This window comes from Convolutriloba macropyga, chromosome 5 (assembly GCF_964194025.1).
Source record: "Convolutriloba macropyga chromosome 5, txConMacr16.3, whole genome shotgun sequence".
Taxonomy (NCBI): Eukaryota; Metazoa; Xenacoelomorpha; order Acoela; family Convolutidae; genus Convolutriloba; species Convolutriloba macropyga.
In genome coordinates this window covers 4,702,555-4,727,567 of record NC_134472.1, presented here as the reverse complement: position 1 = coordinate 4,727,567, position 25,013 = coordinate 4,702,555, and the positions used below count along the sequence as shown (strand labels likewise).

General features: G+C 35.4%; 2 protein-coding genes across 2 annotated transcripts in view; both read right to left on the bottom strand.

Moving 5' to 3' along the window:
• Nucleotides 1-25,013, bottom strand: part of LOC142339736 (uncharacterized) — a 169,655-nt gene that overhangs the window by 7,248 nt on the left and 137,394 nt on the right. The window contains exon 2 of the mRNA XM_075389967.1: nucleotides 4,807-5,074. Within this exon, the coding sequence (XP_075246082.1) occupies nucleotides 4,807-5,046 (240 nt within the window). The 5' untranslated portion in view covers nucleotides 5,047-5,074. The remainder of the gene's footprint in view (nucleotides 1-4,806; nucleotides 5,075-25,013) is intronic.
• The window catches only part of LOC142339067 (uncharacterized), a 55,763-nt gene continuing 37,653 nt past the window's right edge, over nucleotides 6,904-25,013 (bottom strand). Inside the window, exons 2-6 of the mRNA XM_075388728.1 lie at nucleotides 22,318-22,525; nucleotides 19,958-20,087; nucleotides 9,104-9,235; nucleotides 8,218-8,426; nucleotides 6,904-7,871 (exon numbers count right to left, since the gene is read on the bottom strand). Coding sequence (XP_075244843.1) covers nucleotides 7,475-7,871; nucleotides 8,218-8,426; nucleotides 9,104-9,235; nucleotides 19,958-20,087; nucleotides 22,318-22,525 — 1,076 coding nt within the window. The 3' untranslated portion in view covers nucleotides 6,904-7,474. The remainder of the gene's footprint in view (nucleotides 7,872-8,217; nucleotides 8,427-9,103; nucleotides 9,236-19,957; nucleotides 20,088-22,317; nucleotides 22,526-25,013) is intronic.

Sequence of the window (25,013 nt, the reverse complement as noted above, 5' to 3'; positions counted from 1 at the left end):
TTTAATTTCAAACAGAAAAACTTTAATTATCTGTAAACGCATCATACACATGTACTCCATTATCCTAATGAACATGAACAAAATGATTATTTGCTCTTTGTTCATCATCATCACATTTCAGTACAGCTTAAAAATGCTTTTATGTGAAATGAATTCACTTCTGCTTTTCACGTGAACATTTTCAGGCGGCGTCAGCGGAACATAGCTGAATAAAAGGTTGTCCGTCTGCGGGAAAACAGTTTACGAGTTCTCAAACAAAAGAGGCAGGCGAAAGACATTGGACCTAAACGCATTCAAGATCAGCAAAAGAGATTAGAAGACGATTTAGAGTGCTATATGCTCTTGACAAATAAACAACCACTTAATCAAAAAGGTTTTAGCGAATTCACTCTATAGAAAAGCGGTAATTATAGACAAAATTTGCGTCTTGTTTCTATCAAGCCGCATTTATCTAGGAGGGGGTGGGGGCTGAGAAACTTCTAGAAATTAAAGTATACATAACTTTTCTTCTAGCAAGTTGAAAAACCAGCTACTGCTTATGAAAAACTCATAACTGAAACTTTCAGTTTTCACATCAATATTCCGCAAATGGAAGCTGTAAAAGCAAAAAAAACACCGAAACAAATCTTTTTGCTGCTATTTTTAACGCATTTTTAGAATACTTTGAATCAAAAACTGATTTTGAATAAAGTAGATCAGAAAACAAAACTCTGGCAAAAGTGATCTAAACTTGATTTACAAAAAGCAAGATATGGTTGTATAGCCATAGGTTACAGCAGTAGATGTCGTTCAGGAACCTTAAAACACCTAGAAAATTGTGCCTGTCTCAAAAATAACAGCTATGATGTTATGTAAAAAATCAGAAAAACTTCAAATATAAACATTTCAATTCCACCCTTTCATGGTTCCCAGATTTTTTGAAAGCGGGAAAACTTTATGCTAGCAGCATCTTTTTCTTTTTTATGTCAGACTTATTGAGATCATCTTAGATTAACAAATGCGGTATCAACTTAAAGTCCTCTGCGTCTCCCTCTGCGTCTCTCTACGTAGTATCGCTACAAAAAATAAACAATTTCTTCTGCTTTTCTGGAAAACCATTTTAGCACAAATTCGGCAATACTTAAAGCCTGTTTAGCCGAATTTTGACATACCTATCTTAACATAGTTTTCGTTTCGATAAATTTAGAACAATTAGGTCTTTCCCAGTGATTACCCGAATCGCCATCATGTTACCCTGGGGGTATCTAGAAATTAAATACAAGAAAATCACTTTTCGACAAAAATTGTTACTTGTCCTTTCAAAATCAGTTGTTTGCAGTATTTTTTGTCAACTAACTAGGCAACTGACAATTAGAAGTAAAAATTAAAACATTTGTTGATAACTAGTTGTAATGTGTGATTTATTTACAATCAGATCCAGGCGCCTTTGGTTACGTAATATCTGAGTTCTACACCTGCGTCTTTTCGGCTATTTGTTTTAAGGGCAGACCCCATTTGCTGTTTTCGCGGGCATATGTTATATTCTTAGAGGTTCGTTTCCAGGTTCAAGGCATAACTTCAAAAAACTTAAATGGTTTTTTTAATTGGGCCATATCTTTCGTCACATTATACATTTGCCTGCTCACATGAAAAAAATGTGAGTTAGCCCAGAAGTCAACTGTTTGGTGTCAATTTTAGTATAATTTAACTGTTTTTAATAAATCTGACAACTTATTTTTCAGATAAACTTTGACACACTTTACGAAAATGATTTTAGATTACCACATGTCGCACTGGGCTTTTATTGATTTGATTTATAATACCAAATCAATGATGATTTGGCATCAATTATAAAAAAAAATCAGATGATTTTTTTCTCATAAACTTCTGGTTTTTGGAGTCTGGCTCATGATTCTTGTCCCAATTGTTAGACTGTCTCAAAATTCAGTTCATAGATGGTGTTGTACCTTTTCTAGTTGCTGATAATTGTTATGTTTAACAAAATGAAAATGTAGTTGTAGTAGAAAAGTGATGCAATTTATCTTCAAAAAGCCTCATGAATTGGCTATTTCTTCTCTGGCTTCATACTAGTTACCTTTTCCTCACTTATTTCCGGTAGTTACTTTATGACGTTGTTCAAACAACATGTAGAGCGTACCTCACATATACTTTCCTAACATGTACTTTAATAACACGTACTTTCTAAAACAATTTGACACCATTAGTGCTTTAGAATAAAACATGGTCTTGAAAAAAATTCTAAAAAATTCATTTTTCTGAAAATGAACTAATTACAAAGTTCATTTGCATTAATGAAAATGAAAAATTGTTCTCCTAAATATTCTTTTTTTCTTCGAGTCTTTGAATTGCATTTGTGCTGCTTTGGTTTTTGCTTAAAGTTCTGACAAAAACATAGAAAATTTACTGTTCATGTTGGTATCATAGCAACACGCTTTTGAAAACCAGCATAAGAAAATTGGGCGCTAATAAGGACATTTTCAAATTGTATTTTGGTTCCTCTGGATACTAAAATAGTCCCTCCGCCAAAATTGCGAAAATTGTTATTTTCGCAGCAACTTGCAAAACTTTGTGTGCCTTCAAATTCGACTGTGCGAACACTCTGGTCCGCGCATAGAATACTGCGAACCTTCACATTTGAATTTAAGAGCGTTCCTCGCCCGAAAAAAATTATTTGCAAAAGAGATAAACAGGGGCGTTTTCTCATCTGTAACAAACCATAAGCGTTAAAATCATTCCAAAATTACTGATTCAACCACTTTATTTTACTGTTCCGGTGCTTATCTCTGCAGCCTTTTAAAGATGAAGTGTTCAAAGTGTTGTTTTAATCAATAGAGCCGTTTTATTCCCGGAAATTTTATCTTAATGACAGTCACCATTAGGTGCAAGCCATTGAGACAAAACATGTGAAGACAACATGTGACATCATTCAATTAGAAATGATACAAGTTATTCACGATTAATTGCTATATGAAATCAAATTCGATGCATCAAAAATTTGATCTTCACGAAAAAAAGTCACAAAATTGTAAAATCGCAGGAGAAACAAAAATCAAAAGTCACCCCTGCATACAAAGTGCAAGGTTATCACAGAAAGAAACATTACTGCAATCAAAGTTCAAACATAATTTTCTGACCTCTTATTCTGATTCCCATTTCTAGTTACTATTGATGATGTCCTGGATCTCAATTTTCAATGAGGATCTACTTTGTTGCGACACCTTCATTTCAGGGCCATTAAACAGTCGAATGTAGACATTTTAACATGACGCTCATTGTGCTCACATTAAACAATGAAATTGACTAAGATGTAATAATCTTACAACGTTAGAAAACGAAAAATTTATTCCAGCGGACTGACGCCAAATTATTTTTTACAGAAAACCATGATTATAAAATCGAGCTCAAGCAAATATTTTTCATGTATTTTTATTCGAACAAACATTTATCAGAAAAAAATTTTAATCAGAGTGTCAACCCCCCCCCCCCCCGTACGCTATGCAACGCAACCCTCAGTTACAGAACAATTGAAATGACATAGTCAATCATTTTGTGAAAACAAGGCACGTGCTCTTGGGCTTTACAAATAATATGCACCCACTAAGCTTGGGGGTGGCAACAAACGAAAAAGGTCCCTACCTTGATTTTCTAAAAAAAGGAGAGCTTCGTGCACAATCGTAGTACTAAAGAGGTCATCACAAGTTTCATTGTTAGACTTAAAATTTAAGTTGTTTGAAATCTTAAATTGAGAAAGTGTTTGAAATTTGCGATAAATGAGGGAATGCAAAAAAGTTCAATTTTTGGTTTAATCGACGCAATTCGTGTTTTGGGTCACGCACCCAATAAGCCGAGGGCGACAAACTCTTTATTTGACAAAATTTGTCAGCTTTAAATTCTTTCCGATGTATGAGGGTTTTAAATATTTTTACAGTAATCAAGTATTCGTATATCGTATCAGGAAATGCTAGCCAACAAAAAACATAAACCGACTAACGTCGGAAACTTTTCTATCGAATGACAGGCGGCACAATTTGATTCAGGGGCTGTAGCCTTGACAAATTCTATAAAATTCTTTATGGGTGCGAAAACATCAGCTGACGGTAGGCTTCAAACCCCGACCTCCTGAGTCCTTGACGGATGTATTAACCACTGCGCTAACAGGTCCTTGAACTCGAGCATCTCACAATCGGTTTTGTTTGAACAAAAAACATTATTTCGGAGTGAGAGCAATTCAAATCACTCGAAAATCAAGAAGTGCGTGAAAAAGTCACTTCAGAAGTCAAAGATTGTTCTAGAAGAAAAGCGCAAAACGGTCAAGCAAAAAAATTGCATAAACAAGACACACACGTTTACAATAAGTACTTCTCAATCGAGAGCAATAAATCACAGATTAACCTCGAAGGCGAGCTCTCGTCTATCTGTCCTATAAGTCCCCGGAATGTTAAGTCGAATGAACTTCATTCGTGATATTTTTCCGTTAGGAGACAGAAACCCTTTGAAGAACAGGCTACGTGACAATGCTTGATGTCAGAAAACTTCTGGCGTTTTTCGAGAACCCAGTAGTGGTTCGAGATATTACTCCATAATTTCGAAGTAACCTCTGCAGAGTCACGAAATTTTGCTTAAAACACCAAAACGTGCACTTTAAAAAGACAAAATCAATGGAAGTCAACTTCTGGCTAAGCATAAATATAGACCTTATGGCATTTAACATCTGGCGCTGCAGACTTTCGGCATTTTAACACAAGCACGTGAGTTCTTTAACATAAATGCTGCCAATTTAAGAGCTTAGTCCTGAAGTCTTCAAACCTTTTCGGAATCATTGATTCCCCTTTGATACGCAATCGCAGTGATCTTGTCAAACATTGCCTGATCGATACTGCTCTGCGATTGGTTGTTATCTAGAGGCCCCACTGCATTCGTCAACAGATTGATGGCACTGTCTGTGAAATAAACGGATACAGGACCATCCGTCGATCCAAGATCGTTTTCAAGTGATATTCTATTATTGGACGACGGAAGTCCGCCCCTGCTACTAGATCCACCCATTTTGGTGCAAATCCACCAAGTTAAATCTGAAACGAGTTCTTTTATGTATAAACATAAACGGTCGAATGAAGTTCGGCACCGAGAGATAAGACACGTTGAGATTCAATCACTTATGGGCGCGTTAATTAGCCTCTATTGTTCACAAATGATCTTGATTATTTTAACGCACATACAGATTGCTGGAAAATAGATTCGACTGACGGCCATACTGACATCAGCTTAGGACTAAAGATAGAAAAAAAACAAGATGTAATAAATTGACCGCGTTATTTTTTTTAAAAAGAAAAGGACCGTCAAATTATTACAAAATATTAACTATTATCAAATTTTCTCATTGATAATTATCGACCTTTTAAGGCTTGAACAAAAGAAGCTATAGAAATAAAGAAAAATGTAAAACGGATTTGGAATTAAATGTACGGGATCCAGAAATTGGGTCATTATTGAAAAAAAAAATGAAGGAGGCAGTAAAAAATGCCCCTAATTTGAATGCCAGTCTAGCCTTTTGGGCGCAAAGTTCAGCAATTTTTAGATTAAAAGAACTTTTACTGAAAATATAAACTCAGAGTTAATGCCCTAAGAATTATTGGTAATGCGATTTTTCATTGCGGCTTCATTTATCTTCATGAAAGGAAATGAGTACCAAAACAATAAAATTTTTGAATTTTAAACAAAACCAGAGTTCAATAATTAACAGTAAAAAGCTGACTCGGCGTTTTGAAATCTAATTGGGAATAAATTTACTTAGGAAAACAAAAATGCTGCTTGAATTCAAATAACGATTTGCATTTCTGAAAAAAATTGAAGAAAAATCCAGCGGAAAATTTTCTTCCAACGGGAAATGATAGATTGGCCCTGATGAAATCAAGTATTATCAAGAAGGATAATATTTATCAACATAGCTGGCAGAATGCCAGCAAATAGCCGCAATAGCTTCGTAGATCTGCAGTCTCAAGAAAACAGTAAAAGAGACAGACCAAAAATTACTCTTTTCATTAAAGGATGAGATGATAAATTTTGATTAAGAATCTGTATAAGTTATTGCTGCCTCTATTAGTTGCTGTAAAAAATAAATTTTATCTAGAGTGGACATAATCACTTGACCTTATCTCTGAATTAAAGTAAAGTCAATTTCAAAATGCTGCAGTAATTTTTGAGAGTGAGGTAAGTGACCAAACAAAATTGTCACGCAAATGAACAAAAAAATTCAAACCCCTAAAAGTGAGAAATGACGTCACGCATGCACTTCAGCTGAAATTTCATCAACAAATGAACAAAAGCAGATTTGAAGTGGTTGCGACATCATATGGTCGTAACAAAAATCTTGACGACGAAATAAATAAAAACCAAGAGAAGGCCAATAATAGCATCAGCTATCGCTGTGCGGCTATTAATAAACGGACTAACGTTAGATGAATTGCTCTCGAACGACAGGTGGAGACAATTTAATTTATGGGGTGTAGCTTAGAATTTTTTTGCTGCAAAAAATCCGACCTCATAGGGGTTCGATCACGCGACCGCCAGGAGGTCAGTCGGAAATCTTTCTATTTAAACTATAACGGCTTTGATACTCAAATCGCATTTTATTTCAGCAACAAACTTTATTTCAGAATGGGAGTAACTGAGATTAAACAAATATATTGAAGTCAAGCTTAAAAAGCCACTTGAAAGCGCAGAATGTTCTAGAACAAAAGTGCAAAAACTGTCAAGCAAAAATTTTGCATAAAAAAGACACCCACGTTTACAATAACTGCTTCAAAATTCGTTCGAGAGCAGCTTAACAGATTTAGTGAATGGCAGCGTTTGCTTAATTTTCAAACATGAAAACCTTTTTAGTGAGCAATCAACAAAAGTATATCTAGGCAAAAATAAATTCAGTCTAATTACAAAAAATAAACAGGTCAACTGATACTTCACTTAAGACTCATTTATATATTCAGAATTGATAAATTTCAAATTAACCATTTCCAATTGGACAACACAACACGGAGCCATTCGAAAAAGCAAACAATTACAAACAGATAAAACTGTTCAACATATAAGAAGTTTCTCACATTTAGAACATCTGTCTGTGTTTACTTTCCCGAATTATGTACATTAACGCCACTCAAAAATGACGACTGAGATTTTGAATGACTGAAATGGGAAAACTTAAAATCTACAAAAATATTATCTGAGAAAATATAGGATGACCGAACTTAAATAAAACCAAAATTTGTAATTTTCAAAGGTAACCAAAAATGCGATTACAAACTGCAATTTACAATTGAAAATTGATCAATTCTGTCCAACTGTTGAGGAGTTTGGATAATCGACTATTTATTAATGATACGAAACCACATCAAATAATGACAACTATGTTTGACATGTTAAAATAAAAGATAAATTAAAGAGACGTTTTGAAAAAAGGGATGAAAAGATTGGAAATTTAGGTTGTCGGGATTTGCACTCGTTGCTTTGAGCGAGAATTAGATTCTCTGGGAAGAACACATTGTGACGTCATTTGATGGATGAAATTAGAGTTTGTTTTTCTTGTTGTTGTTAGTGTCGAGTGGGCAGATGTGAAGAAAAACTGTTGGAAAATGGAATGTGTGAAGAGAAGAATGAGTGATAATTTAAGTATAGATAGGGGGAGGGATAATGAGTCGGGGTTAAATTGTCTGAGGAAAGAAGTTGCGGAATTGCAGAGGGGAGTGCTGCAGCATTGTATCCTGCACACTTCTCCATCTAGGTAGTTGTCACTGCAGGGAATCCGCTTGTCGTTTCCAGTACAGATCTCGTCCATAATGCGTTTCGAGATCTCGTTCATTTTCGCAGCTAGATCTCTGAAACACACAGTATATTAAACATTTGGTAAAAACTTTGACCCAATAATCAGAACTTTTTTAAAGATATTTTGTTTAACGTTGACGTTGGTCTCTAAAATTTGATCGGTCATTTTTTGAGCTGTAGATTACTGTCATTATCTTTTGCGAATTAATATAATTGGATCTTCGTATATTTTGCCTTATTTTTTCCGCTCTCAATTTACTAGAAAGTTAGCAAATCGCTTTTGCTAAAATACTGCCTAATATCAAAATAACCGCTTTCACATTCGACCAAGGTCTTAAGTCGAAAATGATTCAAAAATAAATTCCAATTCCTAAATTTTCAGATCTTATAAAACGTAACTGTTTTTGGTGACGTGTGAAACTGTTGTGTTGCTCTCTTATTGAATGTCTGTCTGGTTCATCACTAGCAATGTTGGGATCATTAACTCCCCCACCACCTCCCCCACCCCCGTTGTAAACATCTCCCACACCACTGCCCGTTCGTGGCCTGTCGTTGTCAGAATTGGATCCCTGATTTCTATCACGATTCATCATCTGGTTCGAGTACACCTGCAATGTGACTTTAATTAAAAAACACATGTGCAAGTTTTAAAATGCCGAATGTCTGCATTACCAGAAGTAAAAATGCCAAAACTTCCTACAAAGATAGCCAGAAGATTAATTCCATTAACTTTTGTCATTTTAAAACGTTCAAGTTGTGACTATGCAGAAATCACTTCAAAATTTTGACTGAATATCTCCAACCGCTTGGCGGCTTTCGATAAATGCCAAAAGTTCTCAGTGACTTCAAGCAGAGTCACGTAACCTATACTGAACATGCAGAAAATTTTGTATATAAATAAGCGTCCCATTTCACAACACTTTCTTTTCCCGAATTTTTGGAAATGCGATACCCGCAAAACTATCCTGATAAACTTGAGGATACCGATATTGATAGAAGCAACCTAAAGACCGCCAGTATCAGAAATCACAGTAAAAAAGATTGAAACATTGATGATCTAAAAATCCGGATGATTACCGTCGTCTGAGTTAGAGCAGAACTTTCGCCTCAACATTAACACTGACCCCCACTCTCCTCTCGCATAAAATTTTACTGTCACATACCCCTGTTAGCACGAAAGTGACCGCTTTGGTCAACTGATATGACATGATTTAATTGACACAGTTTACGACTTTTTTTTATCACATTGGGTATTTGTCCTGACACCAAAATAAGGGAGCCTTACGACAATATTGGTGAGTTCCTTGGAGGTGGATGAGTTTGGGTTGACAAACATGACGTAAGAGGTTAGGAAGTCCTCGAGGCAGTTCCTCTTCACTCCAATTGCCCTGCCTCTGCTGTCCAACACTGTCATCTGCTATAACACCACCACCAACACTTAGATCCAACAATTTGAAAACTTTCACTATTTCATAACAATACTTCTCTTCCGGAATCCTAGCAGAATAAAGTCGACAGAAATTATCCAGGAACGAGGATACAATTCAGTGAACTTTATTCGACATTGGTGATGAATCTATCAAAAAAACACCTTCATGTTATTGTCTACCATTTGTTAGGGATGAAGACTTTCAGTTAGCATTCTCAGTCCTCTGAATACCAACCAAAGGCAAAAATAATTAAACTTTTATCATTGAGCGGTGCTTCCATCTAATCACTTTGTTTTCTCTCTCTCTCTCTCTCTCTCTCTCTCTCTCTCTCTTGCTTGTTTTCTCTCTCTAGTATCTTAAATGTTAAGTGCGGGTCCAAATTCTTTTTTATTCCAACGCCGCATTTTGCACTTTCCACTCATTTCAATGTTCTTTAGTGGGGAAAAATACATTCACAGGAGTATTCCAATAGAATTTGTCAAAAATATTAATGTAGCATTTATTCATCGTATCGCGGAGGAATCAAACTCCCCGTGAACTTCAAATCAGAGCTCACTTGCAAAGTACGCAAATATGTTTGAATGGTAGTGAGTAATAGAAACCTGGGCTGTATTGGACAAACAGATAAAAACAGAAATAAACACCAGCTGTTTTTTGCTGCTCATATTACTTCCTACAGTCAAGAAAAATTAAAAAAAAAAACGTTCTAAAGTAGCTTTTTTATTTCCTGAAAAAAATGAGAAAATTTATAAACGCAACAGGGCAATACATACTTTGGGTTAAAAAAATTTCAGGTATATTTCCGGGCATTCAATATTGTCGGCTACTGGGAACGCAGAGACAAATGTAATCGAATATTTAAATTAGAAACGATGGTTGACAACTGTGGCAATTGGCACAAAATTCAACCCCTATTTATTACCCCAAAGTACCGCACTTTTACATTGATGGTGATCACATTTAATTTACATCTTCCATGACTTCTCATGACATCCAATCTTTACCAGTTCTTTACTCTGATAATTTACTTCTTCAAAAGATCAAGGGTCAATGGATCACAAATAACACTATGAAAAGTTGGGGACAAAGTTGGTATAAATAGCACGTGCTAGCTTCACTCACTTCAAGAATAACCAAGATGTATATCAGCACGTGGATGAGGTACGTATATCTTTTCTTACTTCAAAAAATAACAAAATACTTTCAATAAATATCAATATGTTTGAATTTTTTTAATTTGTAAGAGTTTGCAATAATAAAATCGTCTTTTTGTCTGTATATGCCTCGAATTAATTGGTACATATTGAGTGCAACTCACCAAGAGAAAATTTCAAAGTTTTAAAAGCAATTTCATTCACGACTTATCCATCCTTCAAAAAGAAGAGTTCGTTAAACAACTTCGTTTTCCACGTTAAGCTATTATATGTCGGATTTCATGAAAAAAAAACGAAAATAGAAAAGTCAACTTCAAATCAAGATCCAGTGCACAGCATTCATACAAACGTTTCATACCAAGTATCACTTTTGAGGCCAAAAAGCGACTGGAAAATGGCAAAAATAGTATATATAGTTCTAAAAGATTTAAAAAATCCTCACTCAAAGGCCTCTGTGTGACACATAGCGCTTTCGCCTGCTACGATACAACTTTCCGAAGCTACGATACAATTTTCCGCACTTCGCACACTTTGCAAAAAATTAGTCACGAGATGGAGTAAAAAAACGTCAGTTTGAAGTTGAAAAGCGATTATTCCCGATCAAACAATGCTCAAAAAGCCCTTCTTCATCTGGGTTCCAAGAAGAGTTAGAGCTGTTCGAATGGCCATTAAATAATACCGCTCTAATCTTAATTAAAATTATTGGGTAATTTGAGACAGCTGTTAAGAAAATAGACCAATTTGTGGGGAAAATTACAAGTGCTAGAAATTTGGAATTAAGTTGATGTAGGGGTCGTTAAAAACGTTTATAGCAACACAAACCTTTTACTAGACATTTGAAAAACTAACGACGTGATGTCGCGTTAATAGGAAATTGATCTGAACTCAAAGCGTTTTATTTATTGTTTGTGATGTCTTTTTGTAGAAGTCTTCAGTTGAACGTAGTTTTGCAGTACCAGTGCATAATTATTTGCTATGTAAGAGCATATAACTTTCTTGGAGAGGGAGTAGAGACTAACAAGCACAACGATATGGTTTAAAATTTGAACATATTTGGCAAGTGGCTCAAACAGAAGAGGTCTGGTCCCATCAATCATACTGAACAAAAATGAAAGCTCGGAAAAGGTTATGCACTCTTACTCCCATCAAACGTTATACACCGATTTCCGCCTAAATATCCATGCAAATAAGTATTTCACGCTCAAATAGCTCCAGCTACCTCTCATTGGTCCGAAACACAATTTTTGAAGGTTAAAAAAATTTGATCTGTTCATCTAGACACTACTCACAAAGAAAACTTCCATTTTTTCACATGTAAATCAAAATTTCTTCAGCAAAAAGGAAATGGAAAGAACCTAAGCGGCTTATACACAGAGACAGCCAGTCAGAGACAGCCTAAACGGCTCAAGTAACTTGGCGCAAGTTAGTTGAAATAGTTGAAGAGAGCAAAAGTTCACTCGAGGATACGTCAAGATCTCCGAAGGAGTCTCCCCAAATACACGGAATACCCACTGAGGAGTCGCAAACAATCAATCCATCATTAATAGATGAACAAATCTCCTCCCTGTTGTCTTCATGTGATTTCTGCGGAACAAATTGAACAACTGTGGGCAAATGAGACCCTTCCGTAAAACTCAATAGCCCTTTTTTGCAGAAGAAGAACACTGTATTCAGTATACAACCAAAATTGCAGACAAGAAATAGTTGAATGCAAATGTACGATGTGGCAATACAATATATATTGAATATTAGGTTAGAGCATCTAGAAAACAGAAAAAGAACTTTTTTGTTTTCTCTTTTTAGCTGTTTTCTTTCCTCTTCTTTCTTCCCACAAAACGACCATTTGATACCTTGAATAACGAGGTCATATATTCAACAACGTTATTAATAACAAATGAGAGGGCGTTCCGATTGCCTTTGAAGTGGTACAACAATATCACTATTGCCAATAACCCAGCCCACTAATAACAAGATATTTGATAGCTCCTATAAATAACGGTAATGAATTTTTAATCCTCACCAATTTGGTATCTTTAATATTGTTATGGAGGTACATTCACCGCCCATTTCGTATTTCAAAGAGCGTAAACTAGAAAAAGGGAAAATTCATACGTTGAAATAAACAAAAATTATGGTATTTTGTATTGTAAATAAATACTAATAGGACCATAATAATATTATGAACAAATTATGATAATAAAATTATGATTATATAATTAATACCGGTTTAAAAAGACAAGCAATAATCTAATTAAAAACTATGAATGATTTCAGTAGATCTTTGAAACATCATATCCATTAATTTTTTATCACAACAAAGTAACACAGCAGTCGATGAATACAGCACATACCGCTAAAAAATTCTAAAAACTGCTAAAAAAATTTCTACTAAAAATTTGCTAATAATGTTGCGTCGCATGTAGATGAGAACCGTCATTTCACGATCAATTTTAAATTGTTTTATTTTGCAAGTTCAGATCAAATTTGGTTTAAAATTTATCTTGTTGAATAAGGAAGAGTTGATCTATTCATATAGCTTGGTTGCTAATTAGGGTAAAAAAATATTTTTGCAGAAAAAATCTACCTTTATACAAAGAAAGGTGTCAACTGTAGGTCCATAAAATGTGTTCCCTCATTATGTTCCGAACTCTCTCATTAACGATTGAACAATAAGTTTGGGAGCTAATAAAAGCTTAAAACTACATTTATTAGAGCGTCAGGGAATCAAAAATCAAGAAAAATAAAATACTTATCACAGAGTTTCGCCGTTCAGTACAAAACTTTACAAAAAGTTAAAATTTGACATGCGGACGCTATTTAAAAAATAATTTCATTCAATCGCCGTAAAATTTCAACTACATTATTGCTCAACATCGGAAAACGAGATGACAAGATTTGATCAATCAAAAAAGAACTAATTCAAAAAGATTACTGCTACTGAATATTTTAACGATGAAAATCCAACGAGCCCATGGTTAAGAAACAAAAAACGGCAGCGATTGAACTAGTTTTTGTGTTAAGGCATGCTAGCATGTGGATATAACGGATAATCATCATGCAACATAAAAAAGCAAAATAATCTCACAATCGATTCCAATTTGTTTTTTTTGTAAAAGCATCAAACTTACAAAAAAGTCAACTGGACAATAATTGCATTGCGAGCATTTGTATGATTAAACAATCATTTACACAAAACACTCGAAATTTACACTCGAATGACAGGCGGCGCAATTTAATTCAGGGGCCGTAGCCTAGATAAAATTTTCTTGGGTACAAGAACATCCCCGGAGGTAGCGTTCGAACCCTGACCTCCTTATCCGATTTTATCACCTCAAAAGAAGTATTAGCCACTCGTCTATCAGGTCCTGGTTATTAACTCACTGACAATCGGCTTTCTTTGAACAACAAACTTTATTTCGCAATTGAAAGCACTCAAAGATCAAGATAAAGTACGTGAAAAAGGCTTCTTTTACTTGAGAAGTCAAAGATTATTCTAGAAGAAAAGCGCAAAACGGTAAAGCAAAAATTTGGATACAAAAGACAGACACATTTACAATAATTGCTTCTCGTTTGAGAGCAATTAAAAATCTGGAACCTACCATTAAGTTTTGATGGCTGGATTAAAAAGAATGTTGTTACCTGTGAGGCGAGAATTGATTAGCTGTCGCTTGCTTATGATTACTTTTAGACACACAGGACAAATTAGTTTCTGAGAAAAATAAAATGGAACAGCCAGCTGTTACAAAGCAACAGAATTTTTATAAAATTATACGCTGAGTATTTGATTCCAGCAAAAAGAATAAAGCTTAAATTAGCTACAAGAAAATTTTAACATATTTTAACAACTTTGTTCTTTTTCTCAATTATTGTCTATGATATGTTATGAACGTTTCATGAACGTTTTCCAACGTTTCCTAAAAAATTACATGTTTCCATCCATAGCTATTTAATTTGAATATTTAGAGAGAAGAAATAGTTTAAAAAATTACCTTTTCAAAAAAAAACAATAAGCTCACATTACTCCCTTACTTACTAAAAGGGGGCGGAATGAAAAACAAAAAGAACATAGAATAATTTAGCACCGGATGAAATCACTTCGGCTTAGAATGGAATCAAAGTCAAAGGTAATTTTGACCTAAATTCTCGGGTGTAAGTGGTACCGTTTTGTTATTAATTTTTTAATTAAACCGCGTAGCGAAAGGCAATTAAACTCCCGGATAGTTCTTTATTCAAGAAAGCTACACTCGTAAAAAAAGATTTACAAAAAATGAGGCTGTTTATTATTTCTGAAAGAGAAATAGAAGAACTTCGGTGTCTACTTAATATAGTTGTTTGAAATGATAGCAAAAAATTGAAGATGATTGACCTTTAATTTTCACTAACTCGAATACGTTGAGCCCACCTTTATGTCACATATTTGAAATATAAGACAATTTCTTATTTTTTAAGTTCAATAGTTTCCAAGAAATAACTTGAAATGGGAAAATGCCTTTTGGCAAACTAAGAGACCTCGAATCGAATTATAACTCATAAAATCAAGTTGTCAAATAAAAAGCATAAATTTTTACCATTTCAGTTACTTAGAATTTATTCAAAACAAGAAAAACAATTGCTTTTTTAGAACAATGATTGATAGTAAAAAATTTTGCATCGATCACACGAAAATTCCGTAGACAGAAAGATATAGTTAAAAGTAATTAACGTAAAGCTGGGAAAACATGCCATAATATTTTCCTAAAAATAAGTTGAAAAACATCAATCCATTAAAACAAAAAGTGATTAAGAGGAAAAAATACTCATCCGAAGTAACTCAAACGCTAAGTTCATAAAACACATGACGACGAAATCGAAAACAAGATATTAGCCGATCAAAAATAATGACTTAATATAACAAAAGCAAGGTCTCCGTTTTCTAGATCTATGCAAACATATATCGCATTTAAAAGCACTTACGACTAATATTTTAAAAAAAACTATCATACTACACTAGGAAAAATGAAAATCATGTTAAGAAACAGTTTTATAGAAAAGGAAAATTCGGTAAAAAATTCCCCTCAACGAATAATGCATGGGCATTTTCATTAACAGGGACTCTGAAAATAATCTAAATTTACAATACTCAGCAACGCTGTTTTGCTCCAATTACCTATCTCAAAACCATTGGCCGTCATTCAATATGATTTCTATTTGAAACAAGATAAAAAGAACAAAGCTGACTTTTGATTTCTGTTAACCGTGTCATAAATTATACATCATTATTGGACATTAGTTTGAAGCTAGTGTGAGATTTGAATCAAAAGAAAAGGATAGTGAATTTGGGGTGATGTTATAAGCAGTAGAGTTTTAGAAAGTAACGAAGGCCGCGGGGCGTCTCGGTTGGGCGACTTTTTTATTGGTTCAATTGAGCTGTCAGAACCGAGTGTGAACAACTTCCACCCATAGTACTACCACTACATATAGCCAGCAGCCATCAATTTTACATTAGAGCCAAAGCGCGGCGACATCTTGAAATTGTTATCACTCGTCTCGATAAAATGTACAGCCCATGGCGAAAAATCCCTTCTTACACCCACAAGGTGTGAACTAATTTGCTTGGTAATATTAGGACGAAAAATGGAGAGCAGTTATCATAAACCTAACAGGCGACAGATAGTCGAGGGAAGGGGTTATAAAATGGGTTTAGCATATGAAAAAATAAATAAGGCTTGGATCTTTCAGACATTTTTCAGCTGTTTTTTGCACAATGTTACGTGAAGCTGTTTTTTTGCACAATTTCTTCTATCTGTATATGTCCGCTATTTTTCACATTTTTTTTTCATTTTGAAAAAAAAAATTTGAAAGAATGAAATTTTCATTTTTTTTAAAAAAAATAAACATTTCCTGGAAAAATTGCAATTTGGCATCTTTTAAATGTAATTTAGTACCAAACTTAACCAAATTTGATAGAAAAGTTCAGCATTTTAAGCGAACATTTGAATTTTCATTACGGGGCAAACCAAAATGACATCAGCCGATTAAGCATTCAATCTGAAAGCACCTACAAACCCCATACATTACTACACACCCCCTGAGGTTATTGATTAAGTGATTTTCAATTAAATGAAAGTGGAACCAAAGTACTCAATAATGCTCTCCTGCTGTTCAACCTTTTTTCAAAATCTAGCGTTCATTTAATGAAGACATTGCACTTTTGCAGTTCAAGACAAAAGCAAGCTTGACAAAGCGGATAGGCGTGTACAGAAAAAAATAATAACAAAAACTGACAAATGAGGGCGGGAAAGAAGATTGAAATATATTAGTACTTAGTTTTCAAAATCAAATTTGAGCAGAATAAAGTAGGCATAAGTTGGATGTTCGTTTGACTGACACAAGACAAAATTGATTTAGTTAAAAAAAACAAAAAAAAGGCCTAAATGCAGCACAGTATTGAGAGCCGGTTCTCAAAACTATGTTTTTTTACTCTGCATGCTGATGAAGAAATATACTTGAAGAAGACTGATTCAGAACTGTTTTTCAGCGAAGAATTAGAACTGAAGTACGCTTGAATTAGACTTGATTCAGTACTGTTCAGTATTGGTTGTGTAATGGCTCAGTACTGAAATATACTAGGTGGTGACTCCGGGCCAATAATTGATTAAAAATGGTCAGCGCAGATCATCACATTTTAATACAGCATCCAAAACATAAATCGAAAAACATTTTGAACCAGAAGAGACTGTGACCGTCCAATTCAACTTTCAGAACGAAATATATTTTTTTCCTGAATCGAAAACTGCAAAAATGAAAATGATCTTGGGATGTACATTACTAGAACAGGCTTAAAACCTAAAGGTACCAAAAACTGAAGACACAACAATTTTGAAATCAAAGCTACTAAGTCAGCATAAAATGAACAACTGAAATCGCTTTTTGAAAACAAACTATCGTCGGACAAATTGCTCTCGATCGATAGGCGAGGCACTGTACTTCAGAGGGGGCTGTGGCAAAGAAAAACTTTTTTATGAATGCAAAAGTAGCCCACTGGGGATAGCCCACTGGGGACGGATTCGAAACCGCGCCGTCCAGAGTCCTAGACTTCACTTACAACTCAGCTATCAGGCACTTATTCTCTCGTAGTTTTTGTCGCTTTTGTTTTTGCAACTGAGATTTATTTTTTCAATAAGAGCAAAATAAGTCAAGAAAAAAAACCAATTAGTCAAGCGTAACGAAGTCAATGAAGAAGTAAAATCGAAATGTTTCGGAAAAAAAGTCGAGCAAAAAAATTGCATTACAACAGAAACGCACTTTTACAATAATTGCTTCAAAAGTAGTTCAAGAGCAATTAAATAATCAAAAGTAGGCCCGTGGAATTTCATTACCAAAGTTAGCTCAAGTGTTCAAGATTGAAAATAATGTAATCAGAAAAAAATGTAAGTTGATATGTTTTCCGAAGCAACCGTAAGTGTCCACTTAGTAAAGAGAGAGAGAGAGAGAGAGAGAGAGAGAGAGAGAGAAAGAAAGAGAGAGATAATTCCTGTGAGTATAAATAAATATCAAAATATAACACATGACAAAAGTTCAAGATCAGAAAGCGTCAAGTTATCTTTGCATTACACATAAAACCATTGTACACTCGAAAAGGACAGTTTACGGATCTGACTGGATCACTGAGCACTGCCATTAAAATATCTATTTCGACCAAATGACAGAAAAAACATAGGTCGCTTCGCAAGGAAATTAGTGATATTCTCTATTTTTGGGTAATATTCGATTACAAATTTACCAATCATTTTCACAACAATTGCTCTTGTTATTAATTTTTGTTGATTCTAAGGTGCGCGAAAAGTTTCAAATCGAAGGAATGCAATCATGGACCTTCGTTTATTAGCAGTTAAGAACATGCAATAGGAGCAGATCCAAATAATTTTTTAAACAATGTAACTGTAAAAACTTTTTAAAAGAACAAGGATTGATAAAAAGTTAATTAGGATAGATTTGAATAATTTGCTGATACGATCAAATTTCAGAGAAATAATAATCGTTTTCAAATTGCTGCAATTATAGGAGTAGGAATTCGTTTTGAGAAGAACTCATACCCACAAACCGTAAAATCTGGTATCCAATTTTGTGTTCAAAATATCATTCTGGTCACAAGTGTTGAGTAATCAAATTTTGATGAAAAAATTTTTCTCTTTTTGTTCATTTTCGTAGGGGGTGGCAAATTTCTTAGAGTGCCATTAGAGATGTGTACCTTGCATATCAGTGGTTTCACACTAATTTTTGCTCGTGAATAATTCTATCGTGAAAGGAAATTTTAATTTCATGTCAAGTTCTGACCTTAGAATGTTTGCAGCCTCATATATCATTATAACAAAATTCCAAAATCCCGTTTGCAGTAACATTCAGCTCTAAGAGAACTTACCCATTATAGCCCCGTCTTACCTATTTACGGGGGGGGGGGGGGTCTTACCCATTTGCCCAACGTGGGGGCTATAATGGGAAAGATCCGAACTTAGCTATTCCCTAACCCATGGGAAAGACCCGTATATTTGGAAAGACCCCTAACCCATATATTTGCTATTCCTACATTTTATTTTTTTTGGGGGGGGGGGGAGGGGGGTTAAAATTGACAGAAGAAAAAGGCCGGCCTAGCTTAATTCTTCGCTTCATTACATGAGCTGAGAACAAAAGTGATACTACGGGACTTAACAGCTCTGGCTATTACCTCAAGACATCCATCACAGCACAATATATGTTACAGATATTCAAGTTTGAACTTGCGAGCGACAAACAAAGGCACAAGATTGATTGATTGAATTAGAAAAGAGGTGAAAAGTCTAAGAAGGCAACCCACTCTAACTACACTCCCACTATATAGCAATGTGGAATGTATTGGAGTGTCTATGGCTAGTGGGACAGATCAGTCGGCATTATTCTTCACTTAATCAAATCACAACCACTCCCCCTTATACCACAGTGTGAAAAGTGAGAACTTAATTCTGTTAGTTGTTCAGTTTGTCACGTGGCATTACTCTTCCATGGTGGCCATTTCACCTTGGGAGATAAAATATGCAGGCAGTTCCGTCGCCTACAGGCCAAGTATTGACCACTATGAGGGGATCAATGTGAACACACTACCAATTTGCCCACTAATGAGACTAAGATAGAGACGACTGGGTGGGCACCACATTAATTTACTATTGCATGAATCTGACAAAATACTTAAAAAAATAGAAAACTTTTTCATATCTGCTGCATGTTTTCCGTTTGTGCCCCCCCCCCCCCGTATGTTATGCTCCCCCCAGTTACAGAGCACGTGTCATTACACAGATTATCATTGTAAAAAAAATATGGCACGTGCGTCTGGGGGTGCAAATAATATGCACCCACTAAGCTTGGGGGGGGGGGGGGCACAAACGGAAAACATCCAATCTGCTACATAAAATTCCTTGTGTATTCAGTTGTGTATTGGGTATTTTGTCCTGACACTGGTTGGTCGCAATATACCATTAAAAAGACAAATATAGAATTAAGTAACAGCTTTAAAATTTATGCGTTCATTAAAACAAAACTTACCACACATCGATTGACTTTGCAACTTCTGGTAGGGAACTTTTCACTCCCTTCAGCGTGGTCTCTCCTCGCAGGGCACACATCGCCATCCAGTACAAATTGTGTCCTCGCCGGGGCTTGAGCCGAAGGAGGTCTGGAACAGAAATGAATATAACCACACGGTTGTTATTGCCATCGGGAAGTTATCAAACTCTGCGGCAAAGCCGAGTTGTATAGGGCGATACTGAATAGAGGGCGATAATAACCGTGTGGCAATGGTTCTAATAAAGCCTTGTTCCGATTACAACAGTTGCATATTTTTCACCACAATGAAATTGATTGGACTATCTTTTCCGCCATTCTTTCCTCGCCACTCTTCACATGGTTACAATGGCGAGAAAATAGCGGCTAAAATATAGTTTGATACGAAAGCCGAATTTCGCCACTGTTAAAGATTTTTGTACTGTTCATAGTGCACTAAAAATTAATCGGTAAGTTATGCAACTGTTGTTACTGCAACGAGCGTTGATTAAATTAAATCCAGTTTCTTCACACTCAATTGAGGAATTCGATTGACTTTTTGTGTAAACTGCTGCCAATTATTGCGTAAAACAATTTAGATGCCTGAAATTATTAAACGAGAGTTTTAATTAAACGAGAAATCATTAAACGAGAGCAGTTAATATTCCTCAAGAATAAAAGTGAACTGCGTGAACTGCTCTGAAAAAACTGGCGAGTGGTTGGCTATTGAAGGTGAACTGAGATGGGAAAAGGGGTGCAATTACGGTATATCAAGTGACTTAATTGAGGGGGGTTGCTGAACGGAAAGAGAAATGTGAGTTTGGTGGGCGTTTAACTGCCATCAAATTCCTCTCACACATCGATTTTGACTTTGCTGCAGTTTCCTCGATTTTTACACTTAGAGAATAATAGTGATGCTCAAGGAGAAATGCTCAGCGATTTCATGCCCTCAGGGCTCTATACATGATTATCCCGTTTCGGAGAATGAAAAATGGTCAGACAAAAAAACTATCCGACGATAACTCGGTACAGCAAAAAAGCGCAATAAAAGAGACCAAACAAGAGCAATATAATTGCTGCAAACATCGTTTGAAAGCAATTCATCACTTTGGCATTAAATCAAATCGGCTCAAAACAATTCTCTTACTATTGCATCGGCGACAAAGCTGTGACCAATTTGAAGCTGCGAATTCAGTTTTTCCGTTTATTACATTAACAATTACAAACTGCAAAAAATAAGGGCAAAGGTTTCTTTTCAGGCAAGTTATGATGTTCAGAAAAGTTAGATTAAATTAAGTTTTAATTGCTTGAATTTTTTGACGCCTTTATACCCAACAATTAAAAAATCATTTTAGTTAACAATAGCATTTAAAAGACGCTGCTTCTTTTGTCACTAAATCATTTGACCAAAACAGTCAGATTTTATTTTACTGAAGCTTAAGTTTCATACTGCAGCGCAAAAGTCAGTATTAAGTTTGACATATAGGTTTCAACTGATATCACGTTTTGGATGAGATTTATCAATGGACAAACTTTTTACATAACTTTAACTTGAAGACTAAGCGCGAGGTTGAAAAGTAACGTTTTATGGTTTTAAGTGCTAGGACTGTCTGAGGGTATGAGGCAAATTGACAGGCACAGAAAAGCAACAGATTCAGATTTTGTTTTAATTTGAGTAGTCTACATAAATATAGGTACAAAATGACTGCTATTGTTGGTATAGAATCCAACTTGCATACCGATGTTGATTCATATGGCATCATTACTATCTTCCAGCAGTGGACAAGCCAATGGGTGGTGGTAATTCTCAAGACAATTGACTAGCGATTGGGCTATTTACAACCATCTTTAATCAAATCAACAAAAACATGATGAGAATCAAATTTCTAAATAATTCACAGGAGATGTAATTAAATAATTCGAGTCAAAAGTTCCATCACCTTGTATTACTGGTTTAAGGTTCAGGAATTTTTTGCGAAAAATTGCACATTGCAAGCGAACGGTCAATGTTTAAGAGCATTAAAACAATTAGCGTTTGGGTAGTAGTAACTACAGATGTCGCAGAAGATGCTTAGCGCCCTGCTTAATGAATGCATAGTAACTAACTGCCCCCATTTGGTACAAATCTAGGATCAATGCTGTTCCCTTACCCCCGGTGTTTTTTCTACCCCCATTACAAATTATGTGTTGTAATATAGCACGTTACTAAGAAAAAAATTAGCACGTGCGGCCAGGGGCGCAAAAGTTATATGCCCCCTAAGATGCCAGTGGAGGGAGGGGGGGGGGGAGTAGATCCCAAAGTAGATCCCATTATTCGCTTTAACGGAAAACCTTCAAATCGAAGCTCAGAAGGGGGCACTCACCTGGACCTCCAGTGGTCATCGAAGACTACGTTTCCGGGAACAGGCGAATCTCTAGCCCTGCCGAACTGTTGGAATATATATGGGTCCACTTTGACATTTCCTTGTACACACTCGTAGCACTCCATGTACTCCAGGCGACCCGTACCACTTCCTCCACTGCCACTAGAATGAACAGCGGAGCCATTCACGCCACAACCACCCAATAGACCTGAAATAGATGTGAAAACTTTTACACTTTACAGTAGTGCTGATATATTATAAAGTTTAACAACCCAATTGGGATCGTCAATTCCTCCAAGACCTGATTGGCTGCGTAGAATCTTCTGAGACCCAATTGCGAAAGGCAAAGTAAGAATAAATGTGCGAATAAATGTTCAAAAGCTATACAGTTTCTGTTCTAACCTTCACGCGTCTTAAACTAAATAAAGCTATACGAAACTTCAGAGTGACAATGTAGGGCAAAGCAAATTATTTTAAATTTCAGTGAAAATTTCTGCTTGAAATTTGCGAAACGAATATATAAATTATCCCAAGTACATAGTAAAGTTTATTATTACTGGATTCTCGATTGAAAACATTTGGTTATTTGATTGAATCTCGGAGCAGAAAAGGAACGTTTTTATATGGGCAAAGCTTTGGTACCCCCACCATAAAATATTCAAAACAGCACCCGACATCTTTAACTCGAATAAGGATCTGACTTAGAAATATTTTGGAATATATTAATTAACATACATACGAATATAGGCAAGAGTTATCATAACAGCTTTTAAAAATTATTTTAAAATTACTCTTTTCAAAGAGAGGACCACAGATATCAATTGCGCCCTAATGTGCTTATTGGTAGTCCAAATGATAGTCTCATGCGCGTTCGGAGCCATGTTTTTAACCAACATTTGAGTCCTGAAATTGACTTTACTCTTTCAATTGAGCTTTTTCCAATGAACTCTTCATTCAAAAATAAATGATGAATGACACTTGATAAGGATTCCCTTAATAATCGCAAACAAGGTAAAATTGACAAGTTCTTCCATTTCACATAAATACACAGCCGTGTACACTTTAAAATCTTAGTGAAAATTCCTCAAAATGAAGTCAGGGCTATGATTGAGTGGGTCTTATCAGCTGATATTTTCTTTATCTATGTCTTGAATGATGTCAAATGACTAAGTAAAATGGAATCATTTTCGACATTTAAAAACAAAATTTTTCGCCCGCTGAATGATATCAATTGACCAAGTATAAAAGTTTCAACTACCTTATTTTGCAAAATAGAAACAAATCTGATAGCCCGTTTTTCCCCTATAAGGTGGAAACTAAATTTGCATAGTTAAAACTACTAAAGTACTACTAACTACTAAACTACTAAAGGAAATAATTGAATGTGTTTTATCAGCTGACGTTTTTTGAGTTATGTCAAATGACTACTAAAAATTTTGCTACCTAATTTTTTTTGAAGAATTTAAAAATTGTAGCTTTTTCTTCCCCACTATAATGTGTCCTTTCCGTGTGGAAAAAAATGCACCCAATAAGAGCTTCTTTTATTTGTTTCACTTGAGCTTCAGCTCTTTGATCTTAATATTAACATGACAAATTTAGCACAAAACAAATTTGATTTTATTTCTGATTTGATTAGCCGTTCCATAGTCACGTTTCAATGAAATTGAAATTGTGTTTCGTTTCACCCTAACAATCGCGAGCAGTAACACGGGAATCACAAAGCGTTCACGCGGTGCCCGGGTGCACATTCAGTACACTCGCAAAAAGCGGTCGCGCATTGGTGGTATATATCTTAATTTTAATGATCAAAAACGGCAATGGGGAAAGAAACGCCCTCAGCACATTACATTCTGATTGTCAGGGTGGCTTTTCAGGGGTAGAAAATATTTCAGGGGTGTTATTAAATGGAGCATGAAAGGTGTACAATGTGGGGGCACAAAAAGTGACTGAAAAAGAGGTTAGGCTACGGCTAACGAGCTTCCCAACTCAGGCGAAATGATGGCAATCAAAAAGAGAGGCAAAAAGTGACAGGCAACACCTACGCATTGCCCAATATAACTTCTAGGGGGCTTTAATAACTTCTATACAACCTCCGAGTGTGGAACTCGTATGGGAGCATTGAGAAATATGCCAGAGGTCAAAAGCGTTCAAACTTCACTCATCCAATTCTGACCAATCTTGATGTAAGCCCTCAAGCAGTCTTATGCATAGAAAATGCTCAAATTTCTATTCTTAGAAACCTAATTCAATTTCGGTAAAAAAATAAACTCAAAATAGCACGCTGTTCAATTTGTGCTAAATCACTTATGCTGAATGCACTCAGAACATGCTTTGGGTAGTTTAAACAGGCACACGAACTGTGCCTCTAAGGCGCGTGACTGTAGGGTACAAAATTTGCCTCTTAGAGTTTTAATTTTTGCTTAAACTGATTTACGAAACAGAGTTACCATCTATTCCATTCCCTTTATAAGCGCATACAACTAAATCACCTCCAAAGTTGAAGTTATAGATGCAGAAAAAACTAATTATCAAAAAATCTTCAAAGCAGTTGTTGCTGTAGTAGCGGTCTTGAATCAGTCGACTGGTAGGCGCAGAAAGATTGGTGCGTCTATCGGTTGCGTCCACAAGGATTGCACTGTAAGGTCTGTTGTCTTTTTAAGACAATTAAAGATATGTAAGGTAGAATGTCCTGTTTG